Consider the following 19,752-nt stretch of genomic DNA (forward strand, 5'->3'; position numbering starts at 1 on the left):
CTTTAGCACTCAAAGGCATTTTCCATAACGTTGGCATTCAGTTTTTTATACTCCTTTTAGTCTTAATTTGCCTCAGGGCCAACAGCAGAAACAATGCAGCAGTCGATGCCATAAATAAGAGCCAGACCCATGCAATTATGCGCTTGAACTGTTATTGCAGTGGCTCGTTGCTCGTTGGTGTGAAAATTGCATATTGGCATAAATTAATCAGCAACGATAACGTCGTCGTCGTCGTCGTTGTCGTCGTTGTCGTCGTTGACGACATCAGCTGGCCATGATTGCCTGTGTACCGCCCACATAACCTTATTCTCCGCCCATTTAACTATGCAACTTTTCAACTGTCCGAATGTTCTGACTCGAACTCATCGCCTGCAGCTGAGGCCTTAATATATGTATTCGTGTAGAAGAAAATTGCCAACGCCTGAGGTTGATTGGCGTATTGCAGTCAGAGACGATTGTAATGAATTGTATTCTATTTGATTTTTCAAACCAAATCGATAAAGCAATCATCTTGATTGATTATAAACAGTTTTTCAAGAACTTCAACTAGTTTAATTTAGAGCACAATTTAGTATTACTGACTATCTTAAGTTATGATTTTCTATTGTGCCTTTTAAAAGTGTAATTGGACTCTTTTGCTTTTTGTTTAAGATCAAATTAACTTACCGCAAAAACCGCCCATTCTCTTCTAGTCATTCAATAGATTTCCGCTTCTTGACTTGCCTCTCTGTTTGCGGTTTGGGCGTAGTTTAATTGATTTGCTTTTGGCTTTAAAGGCTCAGACAGCACAACAATGCAAAACGAAACCAGAAAAAGAAGAAAGAAAAGGAAAACCTACAAAAAAAAAGATTGAAAAAATGAGTGTAAGGGGAAAAGGAAATAGGCGATGGAAAACTTTTGCTAGTTTGCTGAAAGCAAAACTGTAGACAATTAAGCGAACCCGAACGGCAACAGCAACGGCAGCAACGGCAGCAACGGCAAAAACTGGAGAGAATCGAGAACTGCAGCAATTACTTACTCGGAATCTGGCCAAGAGTCGAAGCGAGTCTGCGGTGAGAAAGTGAAATACTTTTGCCAAGGACTTTCATTGTTGCGGCTTGGCTATGTTGTAGCAAAGATTTCTTTTGCACTCTGTGCAAGGAAGTGTGTCAAGCATTTGGTTTCGTTTTGATTTTTGCGTTTTTAAGGTTATCTACTCAAAACTTTGTTTCCTACCAATAGCCCAACGGCAATCGACCAAAGTAACATAAATCCCTGTAGAGGGCTGAACTGGAATTAAGTCATTAATGCGTTCATTTATAATTGAACAATGCTGGGAAAAATAAAAACCGAGAACGGCACTTGAATCCATTTTACATGTCAGTGTAAACAATTGTAAAATGCACAATGCGAATTAACATTGTTTTCATCATTTGTTGCAGTCAGAACGGAAATGGTGTTGCAGATAAAAGCAAAAAAAAAAAAATAAATACAAAATACCACTTAAAAAATGTGTGAGAAATTAATTGGAATTTCAACCAAAATTGGATAACCGCAAATAAAAGAGCGGAATTGGTAGCTTTTATAACTTTTTGTATGGCATACAAAATTCCAGAGAATTGTTTAAATGACAATTGAAATAATTGAGAAATATATTTCCCGTCCTCCGCATATTTTTTGTGTGTTTGGTATGTTAAGTGTTAAGTGAATGCAAATTATTTCGACATACACACGCTAAAAACAACGCCACGAAACAAAAAAAGAAAAGGTCTTTCAATCTGTTAAAGTAAACCATTTAGAATCAATTTTGTTGCTGCCACTTCTTGGCCAAAAAGACAACACCAGGTTGTGTGTCTGTGTCACATCAAGTTCCCGTCTGTCTTGTGGCCCGTGGCCCCTCTGTGCTGTGTATCTGCTTGCCTGGCAAGTAGCAATCACTCAAAGTTGTCCGCATTTGCATAAACACTTCTAATCCAAATGCCTTGCAAGCTGCTGCAGAAGACCGTCCAAGTCCTGCTTCTGACTACTTACAGTCAATTGCCCCGCGCTCTCTGAAGTGACAACACTAAAGTGACTGACAGCCCGACCTCACCGCCCAGGACAAAGTTCTCCTAGTAGACTGCTTCAACTTCTTCTTCTTCTTCACCTTGCCTATTACAGGCAACATCAATTGAAGTTCCCTCACAGGCAGCAGGACGTTTTGCCTTTTTCGCCTCTCAGCTACGATTTCACCAAACAAAATGTCGGTCTATCGGATCACGCACACCATCACAAACGCACACACACAATACACGGACTTGCATGTCCTTCATTGTGTGGCTAGGAAATGGTGCTAAAGCAACTCCGCTTAGGCCGTCAGTCATTCGATGAGAGGATGTCAGTTGCTTGGCATTTCATTGGTTTTGACTTTTCCACCGAAACTTGCGGACAATTTGAAAGGAAACCTTTCTGGCAGCCTCTTTTAGCTTTTTAATTTTTGTCTTTTGCAATTTTGTTTCGCAAAATTTCGTCCTTCTTTTCGCCTCATTCAAATCCCAGCTAGTCAGCAGTCACTCAGTTGCAGCTGACTCCTATTATCATTTGCAAAAGGAGATTTTCCACTCGCCACTTATTTAAAGTTTTCGTGGCATCAACAGAAAAAAAAAGCATAAAAAGAAAAAGAAATTTGATTAACTTTGGCAAACTGCCAACTACGAAAATTGCAATTTTCATACCCTTCTGCAAGTGAAATGTTTTTTGCTCAACTTTGACATGAACTTTGCACACTCGCAAGAAATACAGAAAGCTCACTTGACATAAATTATAGTAATCGGAAATTGTGTTCATGAAAAATCCAATTATTGAAGCATCACAAACTTGTATAAGATTCTTTTTTCATATGCAAATTATTGCGGGAAATTGTATGCGGCAATCGAAAGAGAGCTTGTTATGTGATGACATGATTAACTCATTGCATCCATAATTGGTTTATCAGTCAACTGAAAATCACGATAAGCCAGGATTTTAACAGAGTTTTTGTTTTGGTTGTGGTATGCAAGGGTATTTGGTGCATTTCGTGCTTCAAGTGGCATTGGCGTTAATTATGATTTTTCCGCTTTCTGTTTGTTCAAGAAATTTGTCATAGAATTTTTGGAAGAAAATTTGGTTAGTGTGACATTTTCATATCGCTCATCCCGCTCTCTCTTGCTCTCTCTCTCTGTCTCTTTCTCTCTATCAACTCGTTGGCATTCGAATTAAAATAACAATGCACTAGAAGTGCTCTGTTTAAGATGGGTTGGTATTCGTCAGTGCTTATTGGCTTTACTTTTCTCATCCCCCTCCCCCCCTTCCCGAACATGAACTGCGGCACTTTGCATAAATTTCAACTTGAAGGATTGCATTTACTTGACACATTTTTGTTTTGCTCCTTTCAGGTTGCTTTCATCCGAGCCCTCTTTCATTCTCTACGGAATTGTAGTGTCTGTCGTTCAGCCAGTCAACTTATTTCTCGTTGTTGTTGTTGCTGCTGTTCATTTGCAAGGGAAAAAGGGGGTAAAAAAAACTTTTGTCTTTGGCCCCCTGCACTCTGGCAACAATTTACCGTTAAAAGCTCAACATTGTAACACTGGTTTCTATCCACCATGTTGTGTGTATGTGTGGGGTCCTTTTTTTTCTTCACTTTTCACTAAGTACCGGGTTTGTGTTACACATAAAACGGGGCAAAAGAAGATGAGAAACTATGGGGAGAAAATAGAGTAAGGCTGAGTAATCTGCACAAGTTTTGTCGCCGACGTTGTAGTTGTTGTCGTTGTCGTTGTCGTTCTCGTCTTTTGTGCAACGTGCAAAGTTTGTCACTCCATCAGAGTGAAATGGCAACGGTAACGGTAACAGCAACTCCAACACTTTGTCTATGCAACACATCCGCCCTGTAATCCACTTTCCGAGCAAAAACACATACATTTCCCCCTACCTCACTCCCCAATGAGGTGAGATCCGAATCCAAAAAAAAAAAAAACGAGGAACGAGGAAGAAAATCCTACACAAGTTTCGCATTTGGCAATATGTTTTTCGCCTTTTCGCCCTTTTGCATCGCTGTGTTCCACCTCGCTTTGTTCTTCTTTTCAGTAAGTAGTTAAATGAGTTTTCATAGTTTTGGCCATCTCTGAACCCCTTTGTTGGCTGTATATAAATTAATTTTGCTTGTGTTTTGTTTCTTCATTTTATAAACTTGGCACGGGGGTGCATTTGCGCAAGGACAGAAAAAAAGTTGTCCCGGATAAATATTAAAATTTATAAGCAAGAAACTGTTGCAATTTTGACCAAAGAAAGTTCGTTAAATGATGGTTGCAGCGAGATTTGCAAGTAATTGGGGGAATTCATTGAATTTTGTCTCTTAGATATACATTTATTAATAGAACAACTTCTCAATTAAATTATTTTGGTGATTTTAGTTTAATTAGTTAAAATTAAGCTAGTTGCCCCGAAATTTCTTGTCAATTTCCTTTTAGGTATTTTTCCAAATTTGATTTTTTTTCGTTGATTTGGCCATGGACAACGAATTTGATTTCAGCACGCCACCGCCAGAACGTGTGACCATCCAACGTAGTCATGGATTGAATGATGAACAGGTCAAGGATCTGAAAGAGGCATTTGCACTCTTCGATCCAGAGCATAAGGAAATAATTCCCATTAAGCATTTGAAAGATCTTATGCGAGCTGTTGCCCATACACCCACCGAGGCGGAATTGCAAGATTATTATAATGAATATGATCCGTATACGACGGGAGAGTTAATACTAAACGATTTCCTTGTCATCATGTGGAAAAGATATGCCGAAATGACAATCGAAGATGAGGTTATTTTGGCTTTCAAAGTCTTTGATAAGGAGGACAATGGTTATATACACGAATCAGAATTTCGGCATGTGATGACAAATTTTGGCGATAAGATGACAGAAGATGAAATTGAAGAAATAATACTTAACGCTGATTCCGATACCGAGGGTAATATACACTATGTGGAATTTGTGAGAATGATGTCAGAACGTTAGAAAACACGTAGGCTTTTGTTTAGCTAGCATTTTGAGAATTTAGTATACAAAATTTCATTTTAGCTGCGGCAACATCAATTGCCTAAAAATAAATTTCAAAAAGACAATACTAAAATCATGAGTGAGTTAACCGAAGAGCAGATAGCAGAGTTTAAGGAGGCGTTCGCTCTGTTCGATAAGGATGGCAGCGGTTCTATAACCACTCGTGAATTGGGCACCCTCATGCGTTCATTGGGCCAGAATCCCACCGAAGCGGAGCTCCAGGATCTCGTCAATGAGGTGGATGTTGATGGCAACGGTGAGATTGATTTCAATGAATTCTGCGGCATGATGGCCAAGCAGATGCGGGAAACGGATACCGAAGAGGAAATGCGTGAGGCATTTAAGATCTTTGACAAGGATGGCGATGGCTTTATATCACCAGCAGAGTTGCGTTACGTCATGATCAATCTGGGTGAAAAGGTGACCGATGAGGAGATTGATGAAATGATGCGCGAAGCTGATGCCGATGGCGATGGCATGATTAACTACGAAGAGTTTGTTTGGATGATCAGTCAAAAGTAATGGGTAGAAAATTCCCCCATTTTTTTCCCATTTGATTTTCCCATTCCTTTGGATTCAAATTAAAGAAAATGATTATATAAACGAATTTTGGTTATTTCTAAAAAGTTTAAGTTCTCTTTCGCTCTCTCTCTCTCTCCCTCTGTCTCTTTCTTTTGCTGCTCTGCTTAAATTTCATTTTACAGGTTTTTGTGGTTGGCTTCATTTTTGGAAAATTTCTCAGATCCTTTGCTTTGGCCAAAAACTTTCAACTAAAGTCCCAGCGTGGTTTTAGCTGCCTGCCACCCACTACTTCCTTTTAACGTCCCTTTTACCTTGCCAGTTCCTTATTCTTTCACACATGCCGCACCTTTGTGGCCATATGAACAATTTTCCTGTTGCTTAAATTCAATTTGCTTATGCATAAAATATTAAATTTTGTTGTATCTTAGTTTGCAGAGTCGTTTCGTAGTAGTTGTTGTAGTTTATAAATAATTCGAGTATGGCAAAAGTTTCAGTTTTGGTTATATTTATTCTTGTTTTTTTGGCCATATCAACTGCCAACTTGCTTAATTGAGAGACCGCAAAACACATTGCAAAATTGCAATGTGAGAAAACAAAACACAACGAGAGAGAGTACAATGTAAAAAACTATGAAAATGAAAACAAAAACAGAATGTTGCCCAAGCAGATTTCAATTTCAGATGTAACATCAATAAGCACTTGCTGTGGCATAAATATAATATACATACACCCAACACCATCACACATACATATGTATGTATGTATGTGTGTGTGCTTATATGTACATACATAGTCACATCTCTTGCCCAGGACATCAGGCACATCAGACACAGTGGGAGCTTTTAGTTCATTTTGACCAGAGACCAGGAACCGAAACCAGGAGAAGCCCATTTAACTGACTGACTGCAAAGGAAATTGAATTTGTGCCGGCGTGGGGGAAAAAAGGGGTTGTGGAAGACAGAAATGTGTGGGGGGGGGGGCTTTAGTGACTGTTGGGGAGTAGTAGAGTGATTGCCGCCTGATATGGATAAAGTATGAGTCAGAATAAATGGCAAGTTTCAAAATAAAGCAGGTTAACCTGATAAATAAATTGCTGATGCCGTTTGCAAATTTCAAATTCTAGAAATTACACTTTAGTTCTTGTCATGCGAAATATGCCAACAATTACTGCAAATATTAGGTGTATTTTATTTTTGTTTTTGATTCTTCATAGTAATAACATTTTTACCATTGCAGACAACTCTTAGATATTTCATTTGTATTATTTACTTTAGTTGGCTTTTGAGTTTAATAAAATATTTTTGTGGTCTATGGCATAGATTTCCATTTAGAAACTAAACAAATCCCAAACAGTGAGATTTGTGTTCCAAAATTTGTATTCACCTTGTGGAAAATGGGATGAGTTCATGTTTTTTGTAAATGAACCTAAATAAACTTTTCTTTCAAAGAGCAAATTACATCCCAAATCGATGCTTGACTTCTTTTATTTATTGCTTATACAATTTGACACTTGACTTCTTTTATTTATTGCTTATACCCTTTGTGTTGTGTATAGCTATCGAAAAATATATTTTCTGTTGAAGAGTATTCAAAATACGTCTTTTGCCACCTTAAACGAATGATGTTGGTCAATTTTTTTATGGACATCGATATCTGTTGGAATTTCGTTTTAGTTTTTCTCTCAGAGAATTCATGTTTTTTTTTTATTTGCTTTCATCTTTTTTGTTTGTGGTTTGCCGCCCACGTTTCCACTCAAAGTGTCATTTGGGACACTTCTGCACAGTCACTTGGACACGCAAAAAGGCGCATGCAAGTGACGAGGTTTCTTTCACAAGGACAACAAATGTGGGAATGCCAAAGTCACAAAAAAAAAAAGTAGAAGAGGTAAAAAAATAGAAAACTAAAAACTAAAATTTCAGACAGTTGCGGTTAGTGGACTCAACTCGGCTTAAACTAAATTTGGAACTGGCACTTTAATTGGGCTTAAGTTGGGGTTTTCTCTTGTGCTAGATTTTATTACGCATACGCCTTGTTGCGGTTAGTCGTCGACCATAAAGTGAGCAAACTTGTCAAATCGAAACCATTTTGTTATTTTTTTTTTCTCTTTTTGGTTGTGCCCGCTTAAAGGCTTGAGCTTTTTTCTGATGCCTCTCAATCAAATGGTTAAGAAAAGCTAAAGCTTTCAACGAACGAACCCTTTTTGTTGGATTAACAGATCAACGCACAAATGACCCAAGCAATCGTCTTGGGTTTTTCTTCATCCTACACATTTTGTTTGGTTCATTCTGTTCTTTCGTTTTTGGTTCATTTTTTTTACGCCTCCATTTCGATAAGGCTGAAAAGCTTATCAGGGCTAAAGGACTTTGACGACCCAATTAATTTAGAGCCCGAAATGAAAAGAGCAAACAAGTAACGAAGAGAAATGTTGGCCACATGCATTGTTGGACTACTTTTTTTTTTCCCAAGAATGTAAGAAACTCGTCTCGACTTGAGACTGCTGAAAACGTTAAGTTAAATTGCGCGGAAAAGTTATGCCGAACCCCCGCCGCCGTCTACGTCATTCACCAGCCAACCATCATGCTCCCTCACTCAGTTACAACTTTGTTAAACATTTTATATTATTTTCGTCGTTTATTTCTTATTTTTTTTTTTTGCCCCCTTGAGTTTTACGTTGGCTTAGCAAACTACTTGAAATGTAAAAATGTTCGAGCTGAAACTGAAAAAGAAAACTTGCAAGAACTTTGAAGGCTCACGTAATTATGCGCATTGCACCGCTAGTTCAGGCCCTCGTCATCTATGTCCAACTAATGTCTACCCTAGCCAACCCAGGTTATTCACGACAGGTGAGAGGTAAAGTGTGTCTGACACAGACAGTAGCGAGATAGTGGGAAAGTCCTAGTATGGCAAGAAAATCGCTAATTTGAAATTATCTCTCATTTAGCACAAACGCATGAGCATGTGCATGGATCAAAAGGAAGACGATTCGTGTGGCCTTGAAGTAAAAGGCGGCAATTCGAAGCAAACCGCCTCGAACATTGCCCAAAAGGCTGCCCTGGAGGCCAAACATGCTTCGGATACTCAGCAGGCGGCTGCTGAGGCAGCTGGCCGCCAGGTCAAAGTTCAATTAGCTGATAAGGCAATTGCCGCGGCCAAAGCAGCGGAGGCAGCACTCGCCGGTAAGCAACAACTTCTCGAACAACTCACAGAAGAAGTGCGTGAAGCAGAGAATGTATTCCAAGAGGAGAGCTCCTCCATGAATGGCTCACAGTGTAATCTCGATTCAGCCGCCAATGCTGCCAAACAGGCTCAAATGTTGCTGCAGGCTCTGCAAAATGCGATTAAAATTGCCCAACAGAATCTCAGCAATGCCGAAGCGGCTGCCAATGGTGCCCAACAGGAGATGCAAGAGAAGGCTCAGCTTGTGGAGGCAGCACGCAATCGAATTGAGTTGTTGCTAAGGCAATTAAATGCGGCCAAGGTGGATTATGACAATACCAAGAGAGCGGCTTACAAGGCGGCCTGTGCCGCATCTGAGGCCAGGCAAAAAGCAACCAGAGATCGACGTGCCGATGTACGGCCAGGAAGAGGGCGGCAGTAGCAAGAAAAATATATTTTCTAACTGTTTTTTGTTTAAATTTTTTCACTTGAAAACTTAACTTGTCCATAGCATTGGGCTTGCTTTAATTCAATTTCCTTCACTTCAATTGATCACTTCATCCACTTTACGAAAGGGTCTAACAAATTCTGATAAAAAACCGTAGTTTCCTGAAATATTTGCCTCTTGAATTGTCACTTCCTTGGGATAACGTCAAATGAAGGTCTAAGAACTTCAGCAGCACCCAAGGCGATGGCCAATAAAAAAAAAATGGAACAAACACAATTGGCATGCTATTTTGCTATTTTGTTATAACTTTTGAGTTATAAGTACAAACTCTTTCCTTTTCATTCTTTGTTTTGTTTCTTTCCATTTTATTTTATAGTCCAAAACGCACTTTGTAAAGTTTTTTCCACACGTTTTCAATAATGATTAGTTTTCGCTCTCTTTTTTGGCTTTGGGATTTGCCGTCGTTTGGGGAAAAGAATAAACAAAATATATTAAATTTAAAGTTACAAAAAACTTTTGACACCCCTTTTATTAATTGGGTCGACAAAGAATACGTTTGCCAAGGCACTCAAGACAAAAGCCCACTGGAGAGAAGGCTTAGAAAAGGTTTTTTTTGGGTCATTTGTGACTCGATCTGTTAAGTCCCATGAACGGACAATGGGAATGAAAGGCAAACATTTGTCTTTTTGGAAAGATGACGCCAGGGGCAGGTAAGAAAGAAAGAGTATGAAATGTTGTTTAATTTGCATTTTGCATGTTGTATGTTTAATAAACATATAAAACTTTGTTCTATCATGGAGAATCGAAAAATATTTTTTGTATTTTAAAGGTTTTACAAATTTCCAAGGGACTCATCCTTAATATTATGCCCTTTGGCTAATGGCTAATAACTATTTAATTTGTAAATATGTTTTAACGTTTTCGATCTGATTGACCATATAGTTTATATGAATTTTATGGCCCACTGTAAGGAGTAGATGGCTAAAAAGAGGAAAAGTGGTTGCTTTTCTAAGGATTTGTTGCTTGATTGAGAGGCAACTTTTGTTGTATTTGGGTTTTTGGCGAGAGAAAGGTTTAAGCCGCATGTGGCCTAAATCATGGGTTGCTGTTGCTTTTGTTGTTGTCGTTGTTGTAGTTGTTGTTGCCGGCCATTCATTTCATTTTGTTTGCCTGCCACATGCCATTGCCAGGGTCGAATATTTGCCAACACTTTAATGCCTGTCACACTGTTAGACTGGCAAGTCAAGTGTTGATCGCTTTAGCGACCAACTAAATAAACTACGACTAAAAGTCACAGAAGCAGTGGGCACCATGACAACTGTGACCAGAATATGTCAGTCAACAGTATCAACATAAACCGCAATGCTTTTCTGTCATCCACATGGATGCCACGCCTCAACCTCAACTTCAACACAAAAATGAATTCATTTCGATTTTCCCACACACACACACAAATCCCCCTTTCTTTATTCCCCTCGTCTATCTCACTCACTCATTCATTCGTTTCCAATTTGCGTTCTTGCGTATTTTGGGGAAACAAATCAAAACAAATGAAATCAATTCAATGAAGCAAATCAAATTTCATGCGTATTTCGTCGCTTTTTGCTGGACAATAAAAATTTCCTTTTTTTTTTGTTCTTTGTTTCTTTGTTGCTTCGAGGCTTTGGCCTAAAACTGAAACTGAAACCAGAAAACAACAACAACAGCAACAGAAACGGAAACCAGAAACTGAGTTAAATCAAATCTGTTGCTGTTGGCTCAAATTGCGGCAAATATTTATGGGGAAATAGGCGTTAAATGGGTGTGTATGTGTGTGCGTCTGTGTGGACCATAAAAATCTAAGGCAACAACATAATTTGTGGGTTGCCATCTCTCTGCCTCTCTCTCTCTCTCTGTTCTTTTGCTTTCTCACTCTTTTATGTGTGTGTGTGTGTGTGTGTGTGCTCGGCATGCAAATGAAGATCGACAATGGCATAAATTTTGTATAAATTGACTTTTGAACAAAAGTTTCAGCTGACAAGAAATGAAATGCCACGGGCGCAACAACACAAAATGTCCTTAAAAATGTCTCCAATAAGCTTCGACACAAAAAATACCCTATATAATCAATTAAAATGATTAACAATTCCACATAGAACTTAAATTTTACCATGCATTTCCAAAACTTAGCATAGATTTATTAAAGTGCCTTAATTATGAAGAGTTAGAGAGGGCGCTTAAATTATTTAACCCAACTTAATGTAAATCAATAATCTATATAATGAACAAGCCATAAAATTTGTTCTTTTCCTGCATTAATATATACCCATCTTGACTTTTTTCTTTTCCTGCATTAAATATACCCATCTATCATATGACTTAAAGGTATAAATTGGAAAGACTTAGTCCATGAATTCCATTTCTTTTACACTAAGCAAAATTGATTGATAAAACTTTTGGTGAAAAAAGCCAAAGGATTTCTGTGCCTGAAACATATGTACATTTTGTATTTGAATTAAAGTTAAAGTTAAGTTTTGTATAGTCTTTAGTCTTTATTTTTTTTCTCAGTGCATTTTTAACAATCATTTTGTGCTAATTTATTCACTCCAGACTGAAGGAGGCTTATATCATTAACATTTCACCTGGCCTGAGACAGCTGTGAAAACTCAATGAAATCCTCCATGGGTAGCATCAATAGCAACTGGGGAAATCACACCAACGCAATCGCACATACACACACACACACACAAATGGAACATCTTTTCAGCCATTTTTGATATCGATGATATTTGCGCATTAATTTCATATCATTAAACATTTGCCCTGCAATATTAAAAAAAAACACACGGCGCATTGGGCTCAATTCCCAGGAAAGCAAGAGTTTCATATACATACGCGTATACCATACATAGTAAGTAGTTCCCATTGCCATTTAATTGGAAATGAAAACAGAAGGCCAGACACAGGTATAATACATATATGAGTATGAGGATAATAATGAAGCACGAGTGAATGGCTGGGAGGGACCGAAAATCCAGATAAATACGGGGCGGAGCATATAGATAGATGGCAGGAGGTTAAATGTAATGTAACCGTCGAGGTCGTATTGAAATTTATGCGAATGGTGGGACGTGTGTTTGTTTAGTTTAATGGCGGTTATTATATAGCCAATGATTAATTATTGCTCATGTTGTTGTTGATATTAATGTGGATGCTGATGTTGATGATGAGGCCGACTCGAAGTGTGCTGAAGTGTTTGCTGTTGCAGCTATTAAGCTGATTAAATGTTATGAATATAATCATAACATACTTTCAGTGATTGAACAAATGCATCAGAAGTATTTATAATTACATTTGATTCTATTTCATACTCATTAGATTTAATTTCAAAATATATCAAATTAATTAAAAGTAATCATTTAGTTAGCACTAGACAAAGTATTTAATTTCAAATTTATTTATATATTTATTCATCTCAAAGTCTAGTTTTGTTCTAATTTCTTTGATTAAGATGTTGCTCGAGGCTAAGATAGTTTCAATTTGTCACAATATTTCTCTCTGCTGGTCAAAAGTCACTACAGCAAGTCCTGAATTGCCCTGATTTAGACTTTCGCTGTGCACATTGACGATGATATTGATTTCTGCATTCATTGATAATAATGACGAACTGGAGAAAGGCATTGCTTAACGTTTTCGAAGTGCTTGATAAAAATGATGATGAGTTTATTACCGCAAATAAGTAAGGGTAAGATAATGCAATATATGAAATTTAAATCGCTTAATGAATTGGGATTGCGGATCGGTAGTGAGCCATGCTTGAAATAGGATTTAGGAAGTGGAATATGTTATCTATAAGTGGATTCGAACAGAGTTTGTTTACCATTTCTCTTTAGCTTAGATTTGGTTCAATGCTTTCACCATTTATATGCAAGGACTTGTGAATGGATGTGGGGCGTACCAAGAAATGCAAATTAGTATTGGCCAAATCCCATAAGAGCTATTGTCGTTCATACATTTCTATTGTTGTGTCGCCTGTTTATGCCTGATTAAAGTCAAACAATCATATTACAAGCTCGATTCCCATTATAAATAGGAACACCACATGAGCCTACTTAACAGCAACCGAAACTCATCTCGAATCTATGCAAGTTGAGAAGTGTTTGACATTTGGTCCGGGTTTGTTGGCAATTGTAGTAACTTGGCCCTGCCCCGCCCACGCAGCACCCTGTATCCTTGCATTTGTTTCTCATTAGCCAGCATCCAAAACTCTTGCTGATGTCGTTGTTTGTGCACGTGTGAGAAAGCATCCAAAAGGATATATAGGTTATACATACATACATATGTATGTATGTATATGCATGTATAATCTAAAGTGCGTTTCCCCAAAATTGTTGTTGAAAATTATGCAAATTGCTTTAATTTGCATTTGGTCAGTTTTGCCAGTTCTGCACGTAAAATCCAATATTGGGTAACAAAAATTTGCATTCCATACTCACAATGGGTAGTTAGAAGAAAACAAGAAAAAAGAAATACACACAACAAATAGATAAGAGAGGAACAGAAAAATTATTTTAAGAGCAAATTCACCCTATTTTAATTAAAATTTTAATTGCTAAAAACTTGGCGAATAGCAAAAGATAAAGAATGGAATACTATTTTTTTCGGTTTAACTGCTTTAGGTGGAGAAACAAAAAGACCTTTATAGATAAGGGGCTTTTCTAAAGAGTTCTTAGTTAAACATCGTAAATTTGTAGTAGATCTCTGATGACTTGTTTGAATTTCAATTATCAATCAGATGGATAAGTGAGTTGTTTTTCTATAACCGACTTTCAAATAAGCAACAACTCAAACGATTCCAGTTATTAAATGTCAGTTCTTTGATCAGTGGATTCCTGTTAGACAAAGCTATTTCAATTGTCGATATCCAGCTTCCTTTCAATTAAGCATATGAATGCAGAGTTGCCTAGAACAATGCCGCACTTTGCGATACAATTGGTTGGCCAGCTGCAAGTGGCAGGCAGGAGAAGACTTCAATATCGGTTTTGTTAGCTCAGTCACAAACGTAATGTCATTCAATCCTCTTCAGAAGCAGACACACAGACCCCCAAACTGAGACAGCGAGAGAGACAGAAGGAAAGAGAGATATAACTTGCAACAGCCCGGAAATGAATCAGTTACAAGCAGCAAAATCATGGGCTTAGGCAACCAGCTGCTTGGATGATGGCAAAAATTTGTGAACGAAACTTCAACTTCAATTTCCAATTTCAATTTCCATTTGCTTTTGTTTTTTGGCCACAGCTGTTACTTTTCATTAACAGCTCCCACTGCCAGCCATCTTCTTTTGTGTTTACTTTTCCTTTATTATATGACCATGCCCAGGCCCAGACCCATGCCCATGCCCACGCCCAAGCCCATGCTCATATATGTACTTATGTAGGTATATGTCTATAGCCCCTATGTGGCTCAGTGACTGGGCAAACATATGCCATGTACTTAAAAGGCAAAGGCAAAAGCCAAACCAAATGTTGTTTTCCCTCAATTTCTATGGCGCGGGAGGGTTTTTTTTTTTTCTTCTCTTTTCTTCGTTTATTTTTTTGTTTTGTTCCCTTTTGTTTGTTTCTCCATTGCGTTGATGGCACGTGCGTGAAGTGTACGAAACCAGGTGACATAGAGGGGAAGTGCGAAGGCAGACTATGCCACAATTTGAAACAAAACGTAAAGGAAACAGCACAAAGTGGTAGATGGAGTCTGAAGTGGAAAGGCAAATATGTAAGTCAATATGGCTCACACGCTCACACGCTCACACATACAAGGTTACCTGAGTAGCGGAAAAGCCACAAAAAAGTAAGAGCTTAAATAAGAACATATAAAGAGTGAAGAAGGTGGAGAGTCACTTTCAAAAATTTAATAAGAATGTTTTTAAATTCTGACCTCACTCACCCTAAACTCAATGTTTAATTTTTTCTTTCTTGCAATCTAAAAATTAAAATCAAATATTTCAAATTGCATTTCTCACAATAATCTGCAATCGGTGATATCGGTGATATCGGTGCAACTCAAATAAAGTTTGTGGCATCTTTAAAACAAACAAAACCAACACATTCTACATCAAGTATACGCCATGGCTATGCCCATTCATTTTCATTTATAATTCATGGACATTAAATTGACACCAACCAACGAGAAGAGCTTTTTTCCCTCACACTTTCTCTCTGTCTCGTGAAATCTCTCCCTCCTTAAGCCAACTCACAGGTTTTGCTGCCAATTTGTTCAGCACAAATTGCAATTTGCCAACAACTCGACGCTCTCTGATTAGTTGCGAAGCCGCGGGCAACCACTTGCCAAGTTATTTAGACCAAAGCCAGCTATCTCTCTGTATCTCCATCCATTTCCACCCCTCTGGCCCTTATATTGCAATTTTAATTCCTGCTTACTTACTTATTTATACATTGGACGCACCAGCAATGGGGCCAAGCTAGACTAAACCAGTCTCACAACCATCCCCTGCCCCCCCTCCGTCCTCGTCCCATCCGTTACGTTTGTGGTTTTCTTATCTTTCTAATGGAAAATTATGTTTGCTGGACTTGCCCACATGTCAAGGACTGCTGCCACTTCTCTAGACAGTTCTCTTCAGTGACTTTTGCTAGCCTGAAATAATATTTTCAATTTGACAGGTTTATTTTTTTTTCCCCCTAATGTTTTTATTTTCTTCAATGCTTTTGGCTGACAGCTTGAAAAGTTTCAAGTCAATCGACTGAGAAAATTAACAAATAAGTGTACCCTGGGCCAATATAAGGAAAGTGATTTAAGGATTTCTTAAAGCACTATATACTTATCTATCTATATGTCTTAATCTATAACTATTTCAAAGTTTTCTTTTTATCAATTTGTATAGAAACTTTTAAAATATTGAAGACAAGCCATTCGGTGACATAAATTCCATGGCCAAAATGCTGACAATTCAATTGAAATTTAGCTTCAACATGGAAGGGGAAAAAACGAGTCATTTTTTGTTCTTTTCCAGAGAGCGAAGAAAAGTGGGTTGCAATTTCATGACTCTGTCATCAAAGATACGCCCTTATCCCCCCTCGAAAAAAAAAACGGCAAACGAAATTAAAACAAGCAGAGTGGAGCACAGTCAAAAAAAAATTGGTATAAGAGAGGGAAAAAAGTAGACGAAGCAAATGCAAATATGTATGCCAATGTAAAACAGAAGCTGCAACCGGGGTACCATCACATAAGAGTCCTCGAGAATTTCTCCAGTGCAATAAAAAAATAGAACCTCATAAGCAAATCAATGCAACGCCTGCTAGATATCCTGTAAGACTTTTATTGGACTTTAATTTAAGAACTAATATAACAAATTGCTATTGCCTTAGTTTACCACATTTAATTTTGGAAAATTCTTTCAAAAAAAAAAAAAAAGGTTAACATTTCTAGTTGTAAAATCCACTTTAGTTTAATATACCCATTTATGTCATTCGTACAAGGTATTAAAAGACAATGAAATGGCACAACAACAATAAAAAAGAGACCCAATAAAATGTGGCAGAGAGGTGGGGTAGGGAATTCATTGAGGGTTAGGGGTAGAAAACTGAAATATACCAAAAAAAAAAAAACAAAAACACAAAAGCACTGACAAAACAAAAGAAATGAGAAAGTGTTGATGGAGAGGCGATGCAAAAAAAAAGGACTCGAGGGCAAAACGAAGTGGCAATGCGCTGCCCAGTTGCTAAAGACTAAAAGATAATGAGAAAACGAAAGAACCGGTTAAATTGAAGGGATAATAAGAATGGAGTAATATATACATATATATGTATTTAGCTTGGAACAATATATAATTAGTTGGCCAAGGAAAAAAAGTGCATTTAATTAAAAGGGAAATGTAAACCAAATAAAAATGGAGCAAAAATGGTTTAGTTTAACTCTTTTAGTTTTAAAGAGGACTAATTCAATATGACACGATTGTAAAGCGATATTAACACTAAAAGTTTATTTTTTAATATTGATTGTTATTAGAAACCAAATGTCATTGAATGAAGTTGATGTTCATTGTTGAAGTTAATCGATTAAAGTCACATATGTCAACGTAAGTAATTATTTAAAAAAACCCAAAAATTCCGTCTGCTTGAATTTAAAAGCGTTGCATTTAATCGAGTCAAATTTTCTTTTGAATACTTTTAATATCATAAATTGCCTTTCAGTCGATATGCTTTTGCAGTCAAAATTTCCATTTGCTTTATCATCTTGATGTCGTTCAACGCTCGATTGAGCACCTATACACCACGAACATATCCAATACCCTCCTATAGATATATGTATATATATATATATGTATATGGTATTCGCTTGTTGCAATTGCATACAAATTTCTTTATTTTGCCCCCATTTGGTTTTTTGTTTGGTTTTATTTTCTTTGCTGGTTCCGTTTGTTTTTTTCTGGCATAAATTAAATTGTGCATTTGCGTGTGGGTATCTCTGTGGATATTCGTGATATCTCTGTGTCGCGGTGGCTGCTCGTGCTCCTGCCTCAAAAAGGTGCACAATATAAAACCGATGCGTGGCCAATAAAATATTGACAGAGAGTTGACCGCTTTCCTCAGCCAAAGCTGGTATACAACCCAGAGACCTGTATAAATATGGCGAAGCGGCCAGTAAAGCCAAACGAATGATGGTCAAAAGAATGACATGCAAAACGGGGCGTATGAGTCATATTCGCGTGTATGCATGGCTTTATTTAAATTTCTCTTTGTACAAACTTAAAGTTGTGATGCAATTAGATCTATATTAAATGCATAAATTCGTATCAAGCTTCTTAAATGTGCATTGGGGCCATTAGTCACGTTGACAGACAGCTGGCGGGATACCCAGAAGGCAAAAAGGATACCCCGTTGCTTATACAATTTTAAACAGGACTTTTCCATTATGCTGGCAGAGAAGTGTGTTTTTTATAAATTTTATTTTTTTGCAAAATCTTTGGAAAGTGGCTGGACAATCGATGTTATCACATACTGATAAATTTTCAATATGGTTTGCAGCACTTGGTATATATTTTCGAATAAAATGCGGCTGAAACTGAAAGTGTTAAACAATTCGTGTCCAGTCTAATGCTCAAGGGAGCCAACAAGGCAATTTTAAACCATCTTTTCGAACCGTTCCTTGTAGTCTGTAAATTATTTTCACGCTAATTGGTAACCGTTCGCTGTTGGAGTCCAATATCCGGCGAGTGCTCGGCTTGTTTGTGTGAATACTTTAATGTTACTTGTATTTTTTATTTTGTTAATTATTTACTTTGCGGTTACCTTGATGTATTTGTATTTTGGTTTCTTTTATATAAGTTAGTAGCCAGTTGGCAGGGGAATCATTTGGGAGGGCAGCCATTTCGAGAACTGATGTGCAACACACCTGGGGCGAAATGTTCTACACTTTTTCTTGGTTCCTTCCATCTCTGTTGGCGTCTTATCATTTATCAGCTGTTTGGGAAAGATCAAAAGCGAATGCAAGCAAAGCCATCAAAAGCAGAAGCATCATCCATCCATTGACTCTGCCCTGCCCCCATTCTGGTGGCCCCTTCTTCCTTATTTAGAATATTGGTATGCGGGTTTCGCTTTAAGCTCAGTTTGTTATGTGGGTCGATGTTGACTACTGCCAGCGTTGTGCATGGCCATGCCATTTGCTCAAATGAAACTAATTTTCTTGATTGTTCCTTCGCGTTGGCAAACGACAACAAAAAAAAAAGATAATACAAAGAAAAAAAAAACGACTCCACACCGGCAACAACAACATCAAACTAAGCTATATAGCCATCGACAGTTCATGTATGAGAAAAAAGAGGGAGTATACATAGGTGGGTGTGTCTCAGTATCTCACAAAACTTTCTAAGCTTGTGGGTCTTTGACAAAGCTGCCTCTGTCAGTTTAAAGTTAAGGCTCCACTATGGAGTAAAATGTTAGAGCATCGAGAAATTGAAATTCAATCGAGGTATAAAAGCTGTAATAAGTTACAAAGCGATTTTTTTTTATCTTAGAAGTGAAACTTAGTAAATTTGAAGTCAAGTGTTTAAAAATATAAAGAAACAGGCTTGTTTTCGTTTATATTAGGTATTATTATTATTATTATTATTATTAAAGTATAGGATATAGTTATAAACTATCAACCTAACTATATTTTACAAGCACTGGCCACTAAGGCCTTCGGCTTAAACGAAAACTACATCTACCGAGGACTGCTTATATTAGGCACAAAGCTGTCGATAGCTATATATGTAGCTTTGCTAAATATTTTAAATTTGTAAAAATTTGAAAACGATTTGGAAGCCCAAATGGGGATAAAAGTCCTTAATATCTATGAAAACAAAAGCGAATTAATTTTATATATGTCATACACAATATGGTTTCAATTATCTGCATTGATGGCCCATTTTGAATCAATCAATTTGGGTATTCTTCTCTCGATTTATTTATTTCTATGTAACAATTCCGATTACTTTCAGGACCCAGCTCTGCTCCTTGATTTTATGACATTTTATTATACCAATTAGACTTCTTTTCAGAGTGTGTGTGTCTGCCCTTTTTTCGCATTGTTCGCATTCTGTGG

At 37.4% G+C, this 19,752-nt stretch overlaps 3 protein-coding genes across 4 annotated transcripts; all 3 read left to right on the forward strand.

Annotated features, from left to right (window-relative positions):
- Nucleotides 1–4,399: 4,399 nt before the first annotated feature.
- On the forward strand, nt 4,400–5,009 carry LOC6650213 (calmodulin). Its single transcript, XM_002073928.4, has one exon. It carries the CDS (start codon nt 4,506–4,508, stop codon nt 5,007–5,009), a length of 504 nt encoding a protein of 167 aa, XP_002073964.1. The 5' UTR covers nt 4,400–4,505.
- Nucleotides 5,010–5,126: 117 nt separating this feature from the next.
- LOC6650214 (calmodulin-related protein 97A) lies at nt 5,127–5,658 on the forward strand. The gene has a single exon (XM_002073929.4). It carries the CDS (start codon nt 5,127–5,129, stop codon nt 5,571–5,573), a length of 447 nt encoding a protein of 148 aa, XP_002073965.1. The 3' UTR covers nt 5,574–5,658.
- A 2,559-nt stretch (nt 5,659–8,217) lies between these two features.
- LOC6650215 lies at nt 8,218–9,453 on the forward strand. 2 transcript variants are annotated; one of them, XM_002073930.4, is made up of 2 exons: nt 8,218–8,416; nt 8,515–9,453. In XM_002073930.4, the coding sequence occupies exons 1-2, from the start codon at nt 8,333–8,335 to the stop codon at nt 9,169–9,171; spliced, it is 741 nt and encodes a 246-aa protein (XP_002073966.1). In that variant the 5' UTR covers nt 8,218–8,332; the 3' UTR covers nt 9,172–9,453. The 2 variants fall into 2 exon arrangements, with proteins under 2 accessions (XP_002073966.1, XP_023036272.1); XM_023180504.2 differs by having other exon boundaries at nt 8,359–8,423.
- Nucleotides 9,454–19,752: the final 10,299 nt, after the last annotated feature.

Source organism: Drosophila willistoni, chromosome 3R (genome assembly GCF_018902025.1).
Source record: "Drosophila willistoni isolate 14030-0811.24 chromosome 3R, UCI_dwil_1.1, whole genome shotgun sequence".
Taxonomy (NCBI): Eukaryota; Metazoa; Arthropoda; class Insecta; order Diptera; family Drosophilidae; genus Drosophila; species Drosophila willistoni.